A 17,847-nucleotide genomic window follows, 5' to 3' on the forward strand; every position below is an offset into this window, starting at 1 on the left:
GTTCTGACGGACGGACTAGTTTTGGGCTTCTTTGTAAGCCTAATAGATGTCATTGACGACTAAAGATGATTATTTGTTCAGTATAGCCAAATGTTGTATTGCTATACGTGGAGAAGCGCTAAAATAAAGCTGATGTTGTAAATGAAACCATTCACTGCACTGTGCATGTTCATTCCGTCCGATCGGCGGAATGACCTCTATGAGATTTTCAGCAATCGAACTACATCACAATGGTAAGACATGTGTATGACGCGTCAAAAAACTACCGGCACTTTTTTGAAAGATTCTATAACAAATATTCATCCAAACTGAATACTTAATTCTCTTTTTTGATTTAATTTCTATTCTCTCTTCTCCTTTATTAGGACCTATTTTGTATATCGGAGGCGTAACAAAACTGTGTGGTACGCCTGTATGACGTTAGTGGAGGAAATTTTGAGAGCGAAATTTTGAACGTAGATGAAGCAGCCTTATACTCTTATGACGGGTGTGCATTGGTAGGATTTAAATTTGGCAGAGGCTGTGCAGTAATACTGATGATTAATTTTTCTTTCGGACTCGAGTAATTTTATTATACCGTAGTTTTCCTCTCTCTGTGGGGTCGTGTCAGAAGTAAAAATTAGGATGGTCATACACAACACTTCAGATACAGATCCCTCGTCGAACCATGGGTCACATCAGGATCCCAAACGAGATAACCCGTTCAAACAAACGGTACCAAGAAAGCACCAGCTCATAAACGTGAGTTCTATGTCAGTTCAAATAATAATTTATATTCGTGTGACAAGTCCTTGAAACATATTTTAGATTCATGTCATGTAATAAGTTAATAACTAAGTGGTATGTTAATGTGGTTTATGTTCCCATTGTCTAGACATGTGTGTTGTAATTACTCCGTCTCTGCAACCAAGTAATAAACAGCTGCCTAGTCAAGCCGCTGTCAAAACAGAGTGACGTTAGGGTCACCCTATTTGTTCTGCTCCGTAATTCTTTTATCGCTGAGTATTTGCAGGGGAATCATTAGTGTACATGTTGGATGTGTGTAAATTGCTGTTGCTATATTAATTACTCATTCTGAGGAAATCTTCAGGACATTCAGCTGTGTTGTCATCTATAAAATGAACAATTAACAACAAGCTTAAAGATGAAAGATTCGCAGTGGGTTTGCCTCTTTGAGTTGGATTCCCTGTTAAGTTGAAAATTAAATGCATGAAATAAGGCACAAACATAAGAATATTTATCTGTAAAAGAGGAGATTATTGCTACGGGTTCTTCCTCCAAACAGAATAACCAGCATGTTGTCCCAATTGAAGAGTTCAAGTTACCTCTTCCATCAGGGATCCCAAAGACAAAACTGATAAGGTGAGGCCAAATCACCCAAAACTGCTATTTTAAAAATTTTAAAAGGGGATGGCTGATTTGATTAAGGGAGTTCGACTAGCCATGAAGCTTGTGTCGAGCTTTAACTGGCATAAATCAAAGAACACATTGAAACGCAAGTCACTGTATGTTGTGTCTCTCCCAAAGAAGACCTCCAGGAATTCAGATGAATGGAGAAGCCAGAGAGCAAGGTTAGTCTGATCAGTTTAACCTTTACACGTCGATATTTAAACTGATTTAATATAACAGCATAAATATGAAATGGCGTCATCATTATTGGAGAGTGTGTTCAAATTTGTTTTTCTTCAAGGTGGATCTACGGGTAGAGCCAAGGAAGTTTTGCGACGCAGTACTAGAGTCATACACAACACTGTCGTCACAAAGTAAGTCAGTGACGGGCCTACAAATGCATTTTGCATTGTCTATATCCTATGTTACTTCACTCCAGATTCGAAAATATAAACAGTACACTCAGAATTCGCCTTGATCGAAAAATCAAGTGTTTCATGACGGAAATATTCTGCAATACAGTTTTTTAAATGGAAATAATGGAAAGGTGTTTTGTTTGTTTATTTGTTTTGTTTGTTCGTTTATTGTGTTCATGTCTGTTTGTGCATTTCACAGCACTACCGAGACAGCTCTCCACAAGACGGGCACTACGCCAAAAAATAATTTGAAAGGAACAAACTTGAATAAAAGAGTAAGAACACTTAATATTTTTTTTTCCATTACTTGAAATTTACATAGTTATAGTTTGCGATATACATCTTCGGGCAGATTGTGTTTATATTTCAGCTGGATGTTTTGTGTACGCTTTATCCTGCTGAATGTGTGTACTCTTTTTTTTTTTTTTTTTTTTTTTTGTGGTGCGTCTCTCATCTTATCAGTCCTGTTTTGTGGGTGGAGCACACATTTCTGCCCACACCCTCTGTTCCCTCTCCTTCTCTTACTCTTTTGGGTTGTGGACACACTAATCTCACGGTCATATTGTTCCTTGTCTCAATCAGCGGTCTGACGCGTCTCATTATCGTTGCTCACCAGGTCTCATAGCCCATGGTCAAAATAGAGACTGGCCAGATGCATTTGTATTCAATTCCCTAGCCACGGGCTGTGTGTGATAAGCAAATATGTGGATGTGACAGAGATATAATGCAAATTCTATAGTAGTTTTGTGGATAGGCTAGTAGATTTGAACAGAACTGCTTCACGCCTTCAACATGTTCAAAAGTAAAATGGGACAATCCTGATATTGTCTGTTTAATATGATATTGTTCATTTAACTGATGCTCTAGAGTGACTTAAAACTGCTACTGTGATATTTATGTACGGGGGTCACACGTCTTTAGAGCAACTGTAAGGGTAAATGTCTTGCTCAAATACAAACAGGCATTCAGCAGTCATGCTCTGGATTAGAACCCATCCCCCTCTGGTTTCTAGGTCAGCATCGTTACCCCCAACAAGCACCTGTGTATGTTTATACATGTGTATTTTTGTAATTAGTTTACAAATTCTGGCAATCATATTTTAACGTGGTGTGGTAAAAGAGACATTAAATGTATTGTGCAGAGACAGGGAAGGCTCCATCCCAGGTGTTTAGACATTTCTGTAATTATATGTTTCTTGTGTCTGACTATATTCCAGAGAAACACCTCTGGACCAAAGAGAAGAAAGACTGTCAAGCGTCCAGCCCCAAAGTTAACCAGAACTCAAAACCGTAAAGGTTTGTTTTATGCTTCTTTTAAAGCGAAAATGTTGTTCAAATTGTTTACCTGCATCAAGTGATTCATAATGATTTCCAGATTATTCCGTTGATGACGAGGATGAAAATTCCCATGGTGACGACAATGATGACGATCGTGACGATGATGTTAAGATGGATAATCCAAAACGCTACGAAGTACGACAGAAAAAAGCCGTGGAGCGTTATCGGGCACCTTTTTGCGGTTTGTATTTTTGCTTTCCAGATGTTAAAGGCCTTCTTGGTCTTTCCTTTTTCTTTTTACCACACCTTCATTTTTGAGTTGATTGACAGTAATTATTCAGTAGCTGACAGTAGTTATTCAGTAGACAGTAGTGCCAAGAGATGTTACAGACTTTGTTTAAGTTTTTTTTTTTTTCTTTAACTCTCAATTGTGAGTACGCTTTTCTCATATGCGTCACATTCTCAAGAATCAACCCTGCAATACCATGAAGAACCTCAACACTCGACAGAAATCTGTTTGATGAATTAGAACAACAAAGAGCAAATAAGTCCCTATCGTCTCTCTTTAGAGCCGAGAAACCCAGCCGTGTTCTTTGACAAGAGGCCGTCAGCTCGAGGGAGCTACCGCATCAGTGCGTCTGTGCCCAGGAGCGTCTATACCGCAAGTCGCAGGAGTGCCAGGTCTGGCCCGGTCGCACTCTACGAATTCTCTGTGGAGAAAAAGTTCATACTGCTAGATTCAGTGACAGTTTCTGTTTTGTAACGCGTGACATCATTTGTAAGAGGTCATTACGCGAAGCTCTCTGTCTGATACATGCTTTTAGCAAGTCACTGGAGGTTATACCAGACAAAAAAGGGGGATTTGCCGATTTCCTTCTTCAAAAGAAAAAAGCACCCATGAATAGTTTTTATTTTCAAAATCAGTGCTGATTCAGTTTTTATACTTTTTTTAAAAAAATTGCATATGTCCCACTGTAACTGTCTAATCATTGAAATGTTCACATGCTGTTAATGAGATATCGATGCATCTTCAGCTGTGTGATTCATTCTCTGTGTCTTCCATGTTTGAAATATCAGGATTGGATCAATCAGCAGGTAAGATTTTCCAGGACTGAATGTCAGTCAGATGAAGAAACCTAAGTGAAGGTTGCTGGGTTGTTGGTATGTAATGATGGTGTTGTTGTTGTTGTTTTTTTATGGCTGTAGGAGAAGACCTGCCACATACATCCATGAATCCTCTTCCGAAGAGGATGACTCCTCTGAGGATGAAAATGTTGAGAGCAATGCAAACAGGTAGAAACTTGTCTTTTTTTTTTTTTAAAGTTCAAGTATACGTTCTCTAGAGACAGAGTTTCCTATGATTATTCCCTGTGATAAGTTTGCCTAATTAAATTTTTTTTGTAAAAATCAGCTAAATGTCACTAAATTCACAGCACAGGCGGTTAGCTATTTGAGTGCGCTACAGATCTTGCTTTGTGTTCAAGAAATGCTACATTATAGTCTATTGGGGCAAGTCTATTAGGAATCAGATCTAGGATAGTACCTCACAGAGAATGACCTGTGATGTCATATTGAATGATGCTTAGAACTCGATGTCATTCTGGCTTCATGATCTCTACAAGTCTCATTTGGTGATATGTACTTGTGGGATGACTACATGAAGTAGTGCTCTGTACTTTTTAGAGTGATTTTTTTTTTGTAGAAAGAGGAAGGAGCAGAACATCAGTGTTTCACTTTAACCCAGGAGCCATAATCTCTTAGGATCTTTCTCACACCAGTGCAAGATTCTGTTGGGTGGGAACTCCTAAGTCAGACTCAGATTAGATAACGGTGTGGTGTCTTCATTAGATGCTTGCCGATCAATTTGCGTAAAGAGGACGTCGCGGGAATCCAAAAGGACAGAATGAAGATTGGAGCGAACCTCGCCGACGTTGACCCCATGCAAATCGACCACACGGCAAGTTCATTCTTATTTAGCCACGCGTTAAGCTAACATTCCATTTAGCTAATATTACATATTAAAAAAAAAAAAATAAAAAATTAGCCGGTTAGCATCTCCAAAGTGTGAGAGGAATAAGCGGGTTCCATCCTCTCCTGTTAGGTTCGATTTGACAGTGTTGGTGGCCTAGCGAGTCATATATCTGCCCTGAAGGAGATGGTGGTTTTTCCTCTGGTCTACCCTGAAGTGTTTGACAAGTTCAAGATACAGCCTCCAAGGTCAGATGGATCCTTCTAATCATTATTAATATCAAAAGAGTGTCACATTCTTCATGAACAGATGTGAACGAAACGGGAGTCTGATGCCTGTCTAACCAGTGCTGTCATTTTTATTTCCATGTGTGTTCCACAGGGGCTGCTTGTTCTACGGTCCTCCGGGCACAGGGAAAACGCTCGTGGCTCGTGCCCTGGCCAACGAATGCCGGGATGGAAACAGGAAGGTGGCTTTTTTCATGAGGAAGGGTGCTGACTGCCTCAGCAAATGGGTGGGCGAGTCTGAGAGGCAGCTCCGCCTACTGTTCGACCAGGTCAGTCCAAAGACTGGTTACAAACAGAGCACCTGCCCATCACACGACCGCGTGTGTGTTCACTGTTTAAGTTGTGTGTGGATTATTTGTTTTGTCGGCAGGCTTACCAGACGCGACCTTCCATTATCTTCTTTGATGAAATTGATGGGCTGGCACCAGTTAGATCCAGCCGACAGGATCAAATACACAGGTTGGCTAGATTACTGATTCCCTATATGACATACTGCATCTTCATTTTTATGCAAATCATCTGATAAGGGGATAGAAGGCATAGTTATTACTTGTTTTAAAATCTCTTATGTTAAAAAGTGTGGTAAGCCTTTACTTTATCACAACACCATGTGAGATATCCAGATTATTTTATACATTTCATACGTTTATCTGGTGTCCTTTGAGAAAGTCCTGTAATCATGGGTTTCTGACATTATTATTCTGACTAAGTGGATTAAAACTGCTTCGCTATGCCCCAGGCCCGGGTTAAATATATAGGTGAAGTGTTTGAATTATCAGCTGTGTCCCAGCACCCTGCTTTATTCCTTGTTCCTTTAAAAAAAAAAGTTGTAGTTGGACTGAATAGGTTGAGGCAGAACAGCACTTAAAAGTTATAGAGAATCTTATCGTGTCAGTTCAGATTAGTGGCTAAGCAAGCAAGACCACAAGGAAAAGGGGAATCAGTGAGGATCACTGGGACAGAACCAATCCTTCAGATAGTGAAAAAACATATTTATCCCGGGTCTACCACACCGCCCGAGCCCCACCATCCGAATAACTGTCACCACGCATCACCCAAATGATCACATAAATTGTGCTGGGTTCTCTAAAAGCCTGTTGAGATGAGATGAGCGAATCTGCTGTCACTCCACAGCTCCATTGTGTCCACTCTGTTGGCTCTGATGGATGGCTTGGACAGTAGGGGAGAGGTGGTGGTGATTGGAGCCACTAACAGGATAGACTCCATTGACCCAGCATTGCGCAGGCCTGGACGCTTCGACAGGGAGTTCCTCTTTGGCCTCCCCGATAGAGAGGTGAATGACTCATATAGAGGAAAACCGCAGGTTCACCCGCGTGTAAGGGGCAAATAAAATAATAGTAGATTTATATGAATTAATATATATGTATGTGGCATGTGAACCTCAGGCGCGTAAGGACATACTGAAGATTCATACCAGGCAGTGGGTTCCTGCACCGTCTGATGCGTTCCTCGAAGAACTCGCTGAGAAGTGTACTGGTAAGACTGGTGGAATGAAAGAAGTTCATCAAAGGGCATATCTGGGCATGGTTTAAGGTTAGACAGGGGTTTAGGGACCGGTTTAGGCTAGATTTGTAGACTCTTAGAATCAGGTCTAGGTCGTAGCGTCGATCTGTCCTTTGATCAACTCTTTCTTGGTTCCGAAAAACACCAGTCACTTTTTTTATTGCCCAGGTTACTGTGGTGCAGACATAAAAGCCGTATGTGCAGAAGCCGCTCTCTGCGCCGTGCGACGGCGGTACCCTCAAATCTATGGAACCTCCCAGAAGCTTTTACTGGACGTGTCCTCCATCAGCGTGGATGGGTGGGACTTTGTCAACGCCATGAGGAAGATGGTGCCTGCTTCTCAAAGGGCGGTGGCATCACCTGCCAAGGCCTTGGCAACAGCAGTGCAGCCCCTGTTAGGCTCCGCCCTCTCCGATATCCTGAACATTCTGAAGAAACTCTTTCCTCATGCTGAACAGGGGCTGAAGAGGAAGCAAGAGACAGGTCAGTCTAGCAATATTCCAGTACCATACATCTCACACAGACTGCCTACTGGACATTGCAATAAACAAAGCACAGACGTTTTAAACATAAAAACTGAAAATGAAAAGTCAGTTTGCTAATACTGGACATAGTGTCCGGCCGATCGTATAGATCTTTGCCTTGTTATCATACTTTATGCTAGTAGGTCTAATAGCACTCCTGATTCTGTTAATTACAGTGTGCTGAATTACATGAATGCTTTTCTGTTCTGTGTTTTTTAAGACTTAGCCACCAGTATTCTGGAGGACGATGTGATGTACTTTGAAGATGAAGGCATGTCCTGCAGCCCCATCCACAAGCCAACTAATCCTAAAGGGAGTTTCCTTCCACTTAGCAGGTGAGACACACAGCATTCTCTGCATTCATTAGATCTACCACAGTTTGTGTTTGTATTGCTGTTAGAAGACATTTTAGTACTCTTAATTTCTTAACTTTTCTGTGCAACAAGAAGTCCTATGTAAAAATTGTTGAGTCAAAATATATTGTAATAAATGTCGTAATTATATCATTCTTACATTCTACATTATCTGTTATCATACCTCTAACCCAACCATAACAATATTCGCATCTGTTTAAGAATTTGGATATTTTCTAGTTCAATTTGACAATTAATTAGAATTAGAATTATATTTTCATTTGTATAAAAGAAATTAACAAGTTCATAGTATGCTACATATGACAGAGCTATGCTTTACTTTTTCTGCTGCGTTTCTCTCAATCTTTCCTCTCTCGCTTTTCTCTCTCTCCAGGGGTGCAGCCTACCACCCTACCTCTTTTCGGCCGCGGCTTCTGTTGTCTGGCCGCCCTGGCTCTGGCCAGAGTGCACACCTGGGCCCAGCTGTGCTCTACATTCTGGAGAAGTTCACCGTGTACACGCTGGACATGGCTGTGCTGTTTGGAGTCAGCACCACTTCCCCTGAGGAGGCCTGTGCACAGGTACACGCGTGTTTATTCATGACGCACTATGACATATAACTCCCTGAAGAACTGTGTGCTGTAACACTGTGAAGACAGTTTATGCCCCATATCACTTACTGTAGAATTGGAGACCTTAGTGATAAGTCCATGCGTGGCTGAGTGGAACTACAGAAGTTTTGATGCTACACATTAGATACTGATTAGATACTGTAGTTCAGAAGTTAAAGGTTGCAGAAGTCTTTTACTTAACGGTGATTTTTTTAACACTACATGTGTTCGGTTAATTTAGTTCAGCTTACTCCAATTCAGTTCAGTTCAATTCAATTCAATGGTCCAGGTGTTCTGTGAGGCGAAGAGGACATCTCCCAGCATCCTCTACATCCCTCATATCCAGCAGTGGTGGGACACAGTTGGGCCTCCTCTGAAGGCCACGTTCCTCAGTCTGCTCCAGGATATCCCCTCCTTCTCTCCCATCCTCCTGCTGGCCACCTGCAACGTCCATTATGACAGTCTGTCTGAGGAGGTAATTGGCTGCCTCCTACCAATGTGCCAGTGTGTGCCCAATACACAGTGTTATTCACAGTTATAGTCTACAAGACCAAACATTAATATTGTTCGTACGATATTCTCATAAAGGAAACAGAATGTTTGCAGATGCCATACAGGCAAAGGAGTAATGTTATTACAAAGTAAGTGAACAGATTTACTGGTTTATCTTTTCGAAAAATAGGTTGTGAGAGTGAGAGTTTTTTTTTTTTTGTTCGTTTGGTTCAGGTCCAGGCATTATTCCGGCTGGAGTATGGAGAGGTGTACCACGTAAGCCTTCCCTCCCAGCAGGAGAGAAGGAAATTCTTTGAGGACCTCATCCTGATTCAGGCTGCCAAGCCTCCGGCGTGTAAAAAGAAAGCCAGTGGGTGTCAAATTTTTGGCTTTGTGAATCAGAATTCGTGCCAGGTTACCAAGCTGGTCCTTATGTTTTAGAATCCGTGTAGGAGAAAATGTAGTTTAGGAAACTGTGTGTATGTGTATGTGTCTTTGTAAGTTCAACATTTACTCCAAACCTATGAATTCAGTACTGCAGGCCATGGAAATCCTTCCATTGGCCCCACCTCCGCCCCCACGGCGGATGACCGAACTCGAGCGTGCACGTCTGGAGGAACAAGAGGAGGACACGCTGCGTGAACTTCGCCTCTTCCTGCGTAACGTCACTGAGCGCCTGTACCAGGACAAACGCTTCAAGGCTTTCGCCAAACCTGTGGACATTGAGGAGGTTAGCCAAACGCTAATCAATCAGTCACCATGGCAACTAGAGAACTGGAGATTCTAAGATTCTTAGCGTAATGAACAGTGGGAGCCAAAGGTTCTATAGATTTCAGCAGAAACAGAACATTCCTCTAGGACATCATTGTCTCCCTCATTGTTTCCACTGGCTCCTTCATTTTATTTCTCTGAGCTCTAATACTGTTGTAAGACTTTTTATAACCTCATACTGTTCTGAGACCGGTCCTTCTGTGCTTCCTCCTTCCTTCCTAGGTTCCGGACTACGCCACTGTGATAAAACAGCCAATGGACCTGTCCACCATTCTCACCAAGATTGACCTCCACAAGTATGTCACTGTGAAGGAGTATCTATACGATATGGATCTGATATGGAAGAATGCTCTAGAATACAACCCTGACAGTGATCCCTCAGGTAAGGCATACTCACAAGTTCATTAATATATACCTACCTAAAGTATGTACTGTAGTATCCTGTGTGGTCAAGAGATACATGCTCCTTAATGGTTATAACTGAAGCACAGAGATATATCACAAATTTATATTTTAGCATGTCCTGGTCAGAATAACTGATATACTATTGTATAGATACTACATAGACACAGATTGTACAAATTGAAGATGATGATTTATTTAATATTTTGTGTTCGTATATCAAAAAGGAGATTGTTAGATATAAAGCAGTGTTGTGTTTTCAGTTATTTATATGTATATGTATATATGTATATGTGTATATATGTGTGTGTGTGTGTGTGTGTGTGTGTGTGTGTGTGTGTGTGTGCACGTGCACGTTTCAGATCGCCAGATTCGTCATCGGGCTTGTGCGCTGAAAGACACTGCTCATGCCATTATTCGTGATGAGCTGGACGAAGACTTTGAGAGGATCTGTGAACAGATCAGAGAGTCTCGCAATAACAGAGGTAAAGGTGAAACCCAGCAAACAAAAACGGGCTGTGTATGACAAACGAATCGTAACAGTGGAGCTTTTCTAACGCTGTTGTCGTCTGATGTTGTTGTGCGTTAAAGGTTGCGCGTCGTCCAGGTTTGCCCCGTCATTTTATCACGTGAAGGAGAAAGATGACGGATCTGGTCTGGTGAGGAGAGCAAATGTCACCACTCACAAAGATGCCTCCAGACCTTTTACTGCCGCCAACCGAAAACCCCCAAGTAAGGTTCTCTTACGGTCTTTTTTTTTTCTTATTTTCTTCCTGGTAAAATGATTTACTGTTCGACACATCTACAGATGTTATAAATGACAGCAAGGGTCGGTTGAAATGAGCTCGCGCAGAAGCTTAGTGTGAATAATGTGCTGAACATGGGGAGAGCTGAGTAAGTATCATACGTGAAAATCAAAAATAATATTGTGAGTCTCAAGAAGCTGAGAGCGGGTCTCTTAAAAGTTCTGTAACCCCGTAAACTGAGGGTAGACATTTAAAACAATGTCTGGGAAGGTCAGAGAGGTCAGATGGGAAGAGCAGGAAGAAGGACGGGATGAAAGAGAGGAGGTAGAGAAGGAGAGGGTGGAGTGAAAGGGAAAGAATGAAGAGAGAAAAGACGAGAACAGAGAAGGATTCACATGAACTGCAGTAAGGGGGAAGAGCGGCAGTCAGCTTAAGAGAGGAGAGTCAGCCTTTAAGGGACCAAGAAACAAAGAGACTCCCACGAAGACTGTGAGGTGAAGAATCAGGATGTAGGCTATCAGTAAAGGCAGAGAGATCCACCACTGAACTGCAACCCCCCCCCCCCTCCTCCATCATTTCATTTTCTGTTCGTTTTGTTTAAGTTCATTGTAAAGTTACTTCGTCTTTTAACTACCTTGCTTATCTCAGCGCGCAAGAAGAAGCCAAGAAAAAGCAGATGGAGCGCTGGCATTATTAAGAAGAAGAAAAGGCCCTCTTTATCTTCCTTATCGCTGAATCCAACTAAAGACCTCACACCCACAGATCAGTCAAACAAAGAAGCAGAGCAGAATGAAGAGAAGGTGGATGAAGAAGAAAAGGGGATGGAGGGATGTGAGGGACAGCACGAACAGATTCAAGGTTCTGTTCTCCACACATCGGGAGACCAAAGGGACTCCTTAATAGAGCGTCGCCCGGGGGAGGCCTCTGAACCTGGGCGGGAGCTGCAGGTGCAGGCCCTTACTGAAGGTATGGAATCAGAATCCCAAATCCTCACTGAAAGAGAGCTGCCTGACCCTGAGGGAGCCCAGGGTCCTGGAGGAGGTGAAGAACGCCCTGGCCGCTCCAGTGGGGGAGGTGGGCTTGAAAGAGTCGACGAGGCTCCAAAACAGGCTGGGCGTCCCAACCCCTGTCAGCCTCTGTCAGAGGACGTGTTCAGACAAAAACCTCTGTTCCCCAAAAAAGGCGTGAGGTTGAAGAGGAACATGGGTATAGGTCTGTATGCTCCCTGTCTCATAAGTTGTCATCCAAGTGACACTAGGAGAAACTCACCCAGACTGTTAAAGGTTTGAGCTTTTGGGTTTTTGGCATGCTCTTTCCGCTCTAATTCTGCATGCATACAAGTAGTCATAGAACTAATCTTTTGTTGTTGTTGTTTTTGTTGTTTTTCATTAAAAATGACGATTTACGTTCTGATACTTGGTTCAATCTCTTTTTGCATGTTATGTTTAACTCTTGTGTGCAGTTATGGAATTTTGTGGGAGTTTTATGGTGTGCAGTGTTTAATCAGTGGTCATCAGTCATCCGTGGAAATACAGAATTGCTGTACACCACTGTGTGCCTACAGAAACATACCAAGTGTTATGTTGTAAATCCACTGTGACGTTTTAGATTAGAGAAAATTTGTATTCTCATGAATTAAATCCGAACAAGATGTCTGAGCATGAGCTGTTCAGTATGATCAAACATACTTGCACATTCCATGTGGAATCTGGATTTTTGCTTCTTGGAGCCTCCCTCACAACTGACCTTTGACCCTAAACAGAGAGGCGTACTGGTCGAATAACACGTGGCAACAAGTCCCTGGTCCACCAGCCTCAGCTGATCAATTTGGAGAAGGCCCTGGACATCCTCAACCAGAAAACACCACCGCTTGTCATCGACCACAAGAAACTCGAGGTAATCAGCCGTGACAAAAGGTTACACAAAAGGGTCCAGTGATTTAATCAATTTCAAGTCACTTTAGAAGAACAAACGAAAGTGCATTGTGACTAAAGTAAACACTGATGAATAACCTTTCGGAATGAACTGTCGGGTACTCAAACAGTACAGTTTAAGCTGCCTATCAACGTTGTTCTCTTTCTCTTCTGTTTGTGAATATGTCCTTATCTCTCTGTATTCACGCGATACTGTAGGAGCTTCACAGGCATGTCGTGTTCAAGACTGAGGGTTTTGAGGTGAATCAGCTGGAGAAACTTTATGCCCTGTTGTGTCAATGCATCTACAGACACCGCAAAGATTACGACAAGACCCTTCTCATCCAGGTAAGGACGAGTGAAACAATGCTTTTAATTTTTACATTTTATATCTTATATACGTTTCTGTGTGGCTATGGGTACCAGAATGAACTTTTTTCTTTTAAGTGAGTCAGTCTTCAAACAAAACTATGCAAGTCTAAAAATAAGTACATTACTGATCTGTCTGTTTGTAAGGATTGTATAATTTTTTTTTCTTACCTTTTTGTTCTAGGAAATGGAGACAGAGATAGAAAATTTTCAATGACTCCTCCACTTGATTTTTTGTCTCATTTAATTTTAAATAAACGCTGTGCATTAAAAAAAAAATTGATGTTCTTTTTTACATGAACTGATTTAGGCAGAGATTTCTGTATATAGTTTGAGTTCATGTGTATATGAGAATATGTAAGTAAGAATTTCATACATTTATAGCATTGTATTTTGAAAGATTTTTATAAAAGTAAAGAATTACTTATGTATTTTAACACTGTACACTCAGTAAAGCTGAAAAAATGTCATTGAATACTCTGCCATTATTGTGCGCGTTTACACTACAGTAGCCACTTGGTGGTGCTAGAGTGTGACATGTGTGGGTAGAAGTGAAAAACACTGAATGTAGGCTGTTATCGTTTGAGATGGCCATGTGTTAAAAAAGAAGAGAAAAAGGATAAAAATCAAATAGTATGCAAAATCAAAGATTCTCCTCAGTTAAACACCATCACAAAGCAGTCCTGAGATTAGAAATTTAATTTGGATGCCACATGAAATTAAAATGTCTGACATTTCTGGAATTTCATTCCATACAAGTACATGCATAGCAACACATTTTCAACAACATTTTTTTTTCTTCTATTGGAATGATAACATACAGAGTTATCCACTGTAACCCTTTTTACTATGTGTTCAAAATACGTAAACATTTTATCCACAGACAATTTGTGGGGTCCAGGTAACAAAAGAGTCACGTCTTCCATAATACTGCTTTTAGTAGTGGTTCTTCTTCTTCTCAAAAGTATTGCATTAACAGCCAAGTGTTAAAAAGAGAGACAGAAATCAGCAAACACACAAATACGAGCATACAAGTACTTCAAAAGAGTTCTGGGTAAAGAAAGAAAAAAAAATTCAAGTATAAAGAAACATCAAAGACAAACTAAAGTTTACATGTATTGACAATTGTATCATTCCAATCCTAAGAAGAATTTAATAACCAGCATTTTATAATAGTAAATATTTTGACACAGTAGTTAACACAGGGGTAAATCATTAATATACTGTGTATTTCGTTTATTTGAATACTATTTTTACAGCTGCAATTTGAATCTAGGATATTAGAAAGAACTCTGATAGAAACTTCAAGATTTCAAATCTTCTTAGTTTTTTCGGAGTACTGGAAATCGTTTGAAATAAATAAATACGTTCACAAAGAAGCATAAAATATTACACACATTACTTTTTTTCAACAAACAAACAAACAAACATACGTCAAATTTCGCTATTAAAACCACAGAGGGATGTGTCTCCTGACTGATTGTCCACAAGCTGCTGTGTAAAATTGACACTGGCGCGTTATAAGACGCTTAGCGTGGATCTCATTTCACATGCTCTGCCGTGTGCGAAGAGCAGTAAAATTTCTTGTGCGTTATAAAGTTTGACAGGTTGTTGAACTGGATGTCGCATGGGCGGCAGTACTTCACATTGCCTGTTGGGATTGATCCGTTCAAACCTTTCTTTATGCTGGCTGAGACTTCTCTGTTAGTCTTTGACGTGGGAGATGGAGACAGGTCCTCCTTGGGCTCCGTCGGACTCTCTGAGTCTGGAGTGGAGGATGACACGCAGTCATTTGATAAAGGAGGACTGTGTTCCTTGCCATCTGGATCCGTTGCCTTATCCTTGGGGATCTGGCCGGCATTATCGGCTGCTGTCTTACCTCTGTTTTTGGGCTGGGGGCTCCCAGGATCCTCCGCATTGTTTTGACAGCCATCGGGCATGGGCTGATCTTTCTCTCCTTCAGTCCCCTCACTGGGGCTATGTCTTCGCTCACTCTGTGTCATCACCATCCCTGTAGCATAGTCAGTGGGTTTGATCTCATAATATGGCCATATTTGCTCATCTCGTCTCATTTTCTTAGTCTCACCTGGGTAACCTCCAGAGGATTCGAATGTATTTTTAGATTCGTCAGTCAGTGAGATTGGCTTTTCCTTGCTAGCAGCTTTGATGTTAGCCTGTTGAACGCTAAGGTCAAAAGTGGTATTTTCATTCGATTTCTCCAGGGTTTTGTCATTAATTCGACCACTGCCTTCTTTTTTCATATCATGCTGCATTTTGTTATCCAAAGCTGTAGCAGGACAGAAGTTTTGTTTGTGTGTGAGGTAATCCTCAACTTTATTGAAGCTAACTTTGCATACCGCGCATTCATGGTAGTCCATGAGTCCTTTAGGGGAGAGGGACATTTTCCCAAACTGTGGGAAACATTTTTTACTGAGATCCATAGGTGTGTCCACTTCGTCTTGAACTATCGTATTGCATTTAGAGACCAGGGCTGATTTTGCAACCGTCAGGGATGCTTCGGGATGTTTGGGGACCAAACCTTGAATGACGTATCTCGGGTGAAACTGTTCCCTGAGACTCTCTGCTGCGTCCTGTGAAAAGTACTGACCCAGAACACCTCCAGGAGGCATCCCATGGCAAGGTGGCTGTCCCATTGGGGGCATTTGCTCCTGATCAGGTGCTGTCATCTCATACGCCTTCCTTCTCTTTCTCGCCCGTACTGATTTCTGATTGGCTGGCGCTTTGTTGCCATGGGATCTTTTTGCGGGTGGGTCGTGACGAGTGGCGCAATAATACTGCTTGTGCACCATGTACGTCTCGTGTCGACTGAAAGTTATCTTGCAAGCCTCGCACGTGGTTTGGTTGGGGTCTATTTCATTCTCTATCGGGGATATTTTAGGGCTGTGTCCTAAAAATTCCTGCATACCATTATCCTGCATACCATTCGGTTTCTCCTCTGCACCAGAAGGAGTTAAGGCTTTTTTAACCAGTACTGGGAGTTCATCCGTTACTTTCCCACCTGAGTGTAAAGGATCAAACACAGGTGGATTTAAGTGTGTGGAATCATTTCGGGGACTGTTAACCTCAGAGGAGTGTCCACCTGCGTTTAGGATATTCACCAAACCACTGTTTCCACTTTTTGGACTCCCTGCCTCAGCAGTTTTGTCCAGAATGGAGGCGTAATCATTTGGCTTGGGTATATGCTGCCAACGGCTGTTACAGTAATGCTTTTTGTGTACCAGGTAATTATCCAGATTGCTGAAAGTTATATTGCATTCGAAGCATGTCGCTCCTTTCGGAACAAGCGTGCTATACATCATCGGAGGATAGCTGTTCCCACCATGGTGCAGCCTGCGATGGACTAACTCTGACATTTTCGCCAGAATCTCAGATGCCTGTGGGACAGAGGAGATATCGTGCGGGAAAGGGACATGCGACATGAAGGGGGAGATGGGAAATGCTGGGGCCATGTGATGCTGGATTGGCGAGGAAGCCAGACGAGGGCTGGACGGTTCGGACTTGACCCTGGTGTATGAGAAACTCACCCTCTGTCCTGAGCTGATGTCACCCTTAGAGGCGGCCTGTCCGCTCTCGGCGTTGTCTTGCTCTGCTTTAGAATTGACATCATGGATCTGCGTTGGACTGTGTGGGGCGTCTTTCTGCGCCAGCTCAGGTCTTGTCATCTGAGGACCATCCGCGGCTCGAGAACGTCCAGCTTCAGCCTCGGAAGGAGGTTTGATGCTGCCATGTCCATGCAGTTCCTGGTGTTTTAAGAGCTCTCTGGGCGTCTGGAACCGGAAGTGGCAATGATTACACCTGAGACCCACCTGAGACAGGTGGGATAGAATGTGCTGCTGGAGTGTCAGAAGAGTGTCGGCAGTGTGGTCACAGATAGTGCATTTCAAGCTGTTCCCGTTTGATGTGCTCTCCTCCATCTTGAATCCTGAAAAAGCCCAAAAAAAAAATACCCATGAAGTTCAGGTTTTATGATTGTGACAGTTAGGATGATGGAGTAGTGGCTGATTGGTTACATGAATCTTAAGGTCTGTTTCATTAGCTCCATCAGCGCCAGCTCCACTTACCAGTATGCGTGGATAAGTGCATTTCCAGGGCATGGGAGCCGGAGAAGCTCATATTGCATTGTGGGAAGGAGCAAACACGAGGTAACTGGTGACTGCCATTCTTGATCTTCTCAGTTGTCACTTCAGGGTCCCTTTGCCTCCCACTGCAGTAGTACATCAAGTGTGCTTGCAGGTTTCTCTCACTTCTGTACCAGATCCCACATGACTTGCAGGGGAAGATATTCTCTATAATTTCAGGAACAGGCGAAAACCACACACATTTTAAATTATTTTTTAACTTACAATCATATTTTACACAGAGTGGTGGTGCTGAAATTAGCATTAGAGGCGACATTCCCAGTGGGTAATGGAGGCAAAAGACGATCTCTTATTTTAACACTGTAATCAAATGTTAAAGCAAGATGACCTGACCCGACGGACCCGCTTCGAAGAGTGGGTGATATTGCTTAAATCAAATTTGTGTTATTGTGATTAGAAAAGGCATGGGGGTAAACATTTAATTTCTGCAGAAAATTGAAGGTCGTCCGCACCCTTTAGGAATACTCTTATCCTTTCCAAACATATATCCAAGCCAAGATGACCTGTTGACATGGATTTCCATTTTTAACCAAGACTATTAATCAGCACAGACACTGTGTCTCAGCCTGATAATGGCGCACTTACTGTTAATGATAGCGCTGGGAAGTATGGACGCCATTGCAGCTTGCTGAGGGAGGAGTTGG

General features: G+C 42.1%; 2 protein-coding genes across 2 annotated transcripts in view; one reads left to right on the plus strand and one right to left on the minus strand.

Moving 5' to 3' along the window:
- The first annotated feature begins 1,546 nt into the window (after positions 1–1,546).
- On the plus strand, positions 1,547–13,260 carry LOC115824700 (ATPase family AAA domain-containing protein 2-like). Its single transcript, XM_030788458.1, has 23 exons — positions 1,547–1,571; positions 3,180–3,323; positions 3,652–3,763; positions 4,160–4,177; positions 4,289–4,375; positions 4,931–5,039; positions 5,184–5,299; positions 5,433–5,607; positions 5,709–5,797; positions 6,473–6,632; positions 6,745–6,835; positions 7,031–7,345; positions 7,607–7,721; positions 8,134–8,320; positions 8,640–8,825; positions 9,077–9,212; positions 9,376–9,572; positions 9,836–9,995; positions 10,378–10,500; positions 10,607–10,747; positions 12,524–12,657; positions 12,894–13,022; positions 13,228–13,260. The coding sequence occupies exons 1-23, from the start codon at positions 1,547–1,549 to the stop codon at positions 13,258–13,260; spliced, it is 2,982 nt and encodes a 993-aa protein (XP_030644318.1).
- Positions 13,261–14,584: 1,324 nt separating this feature from the next.
- The window catches only part of zfpm2b (zinc finger protein, FOG family member 2b), a 25,033-nt gene continuing 21,770 nt past the window's right edge, over positions 14,585–17,847 (minus strand). Inside the window, exons 6-8 of the mRNA XM_030788459.1 lie at positions 17,789–17,847; positions 17,126–17,350; positions 14,585–16,986 (exon numbers count right to left, since the gene is read on the minus strand). The exon at positions 17,789–17,847 is cut by the window's right edge and continues 148 nt beyond it. Coding sequence (XP_030644319.1) covers positions 14,585–16,986; positions 17,126–17,350; positions 17,789–17,847 — 2,686 coding nt within the window. The remainder of the gene's footprint in view (positions 16,987–17,125; positions 17,351–17,788) is intronic.

This window comes from Chanos chanos, chromosome 12 (assembly GCF_902362185.1).
Source record: "Chanos chanos chromosome 12, fChaCha1.1, whole genome shotgun sequence".
In the NCBI taxonomy this organism is placed as follows: Eukaryota; Metazoa; Chordata; class Actinopteri; order Gonorynchiformes; family Chanidae; genus Chanos; species Chanos chanos.

Excerpts from the sequence above, each read along its gene's own strand:
- LOC115824700 (XM_030788458.1), top strand. The coding sequence starts at position 1,547 with ATGAATGGAGAAGCCAGAGAGCAAG. Across the intron at positions 5,798-6,472 it reads CGACAGGATCAAATACACAG|CTCCATTGTGTCCACTCTGT; the intron begins GTTGGCTAGATT and ends GTCACTCCACAG. Across the intron at positions 9,213-9,375 it reads GGCGTGTAAAAAGAAAGCCA|TACTGCAGGCCATGGAAATC; the intron begins GTGGGTGTCAAA and ends CTATGAATTCAG.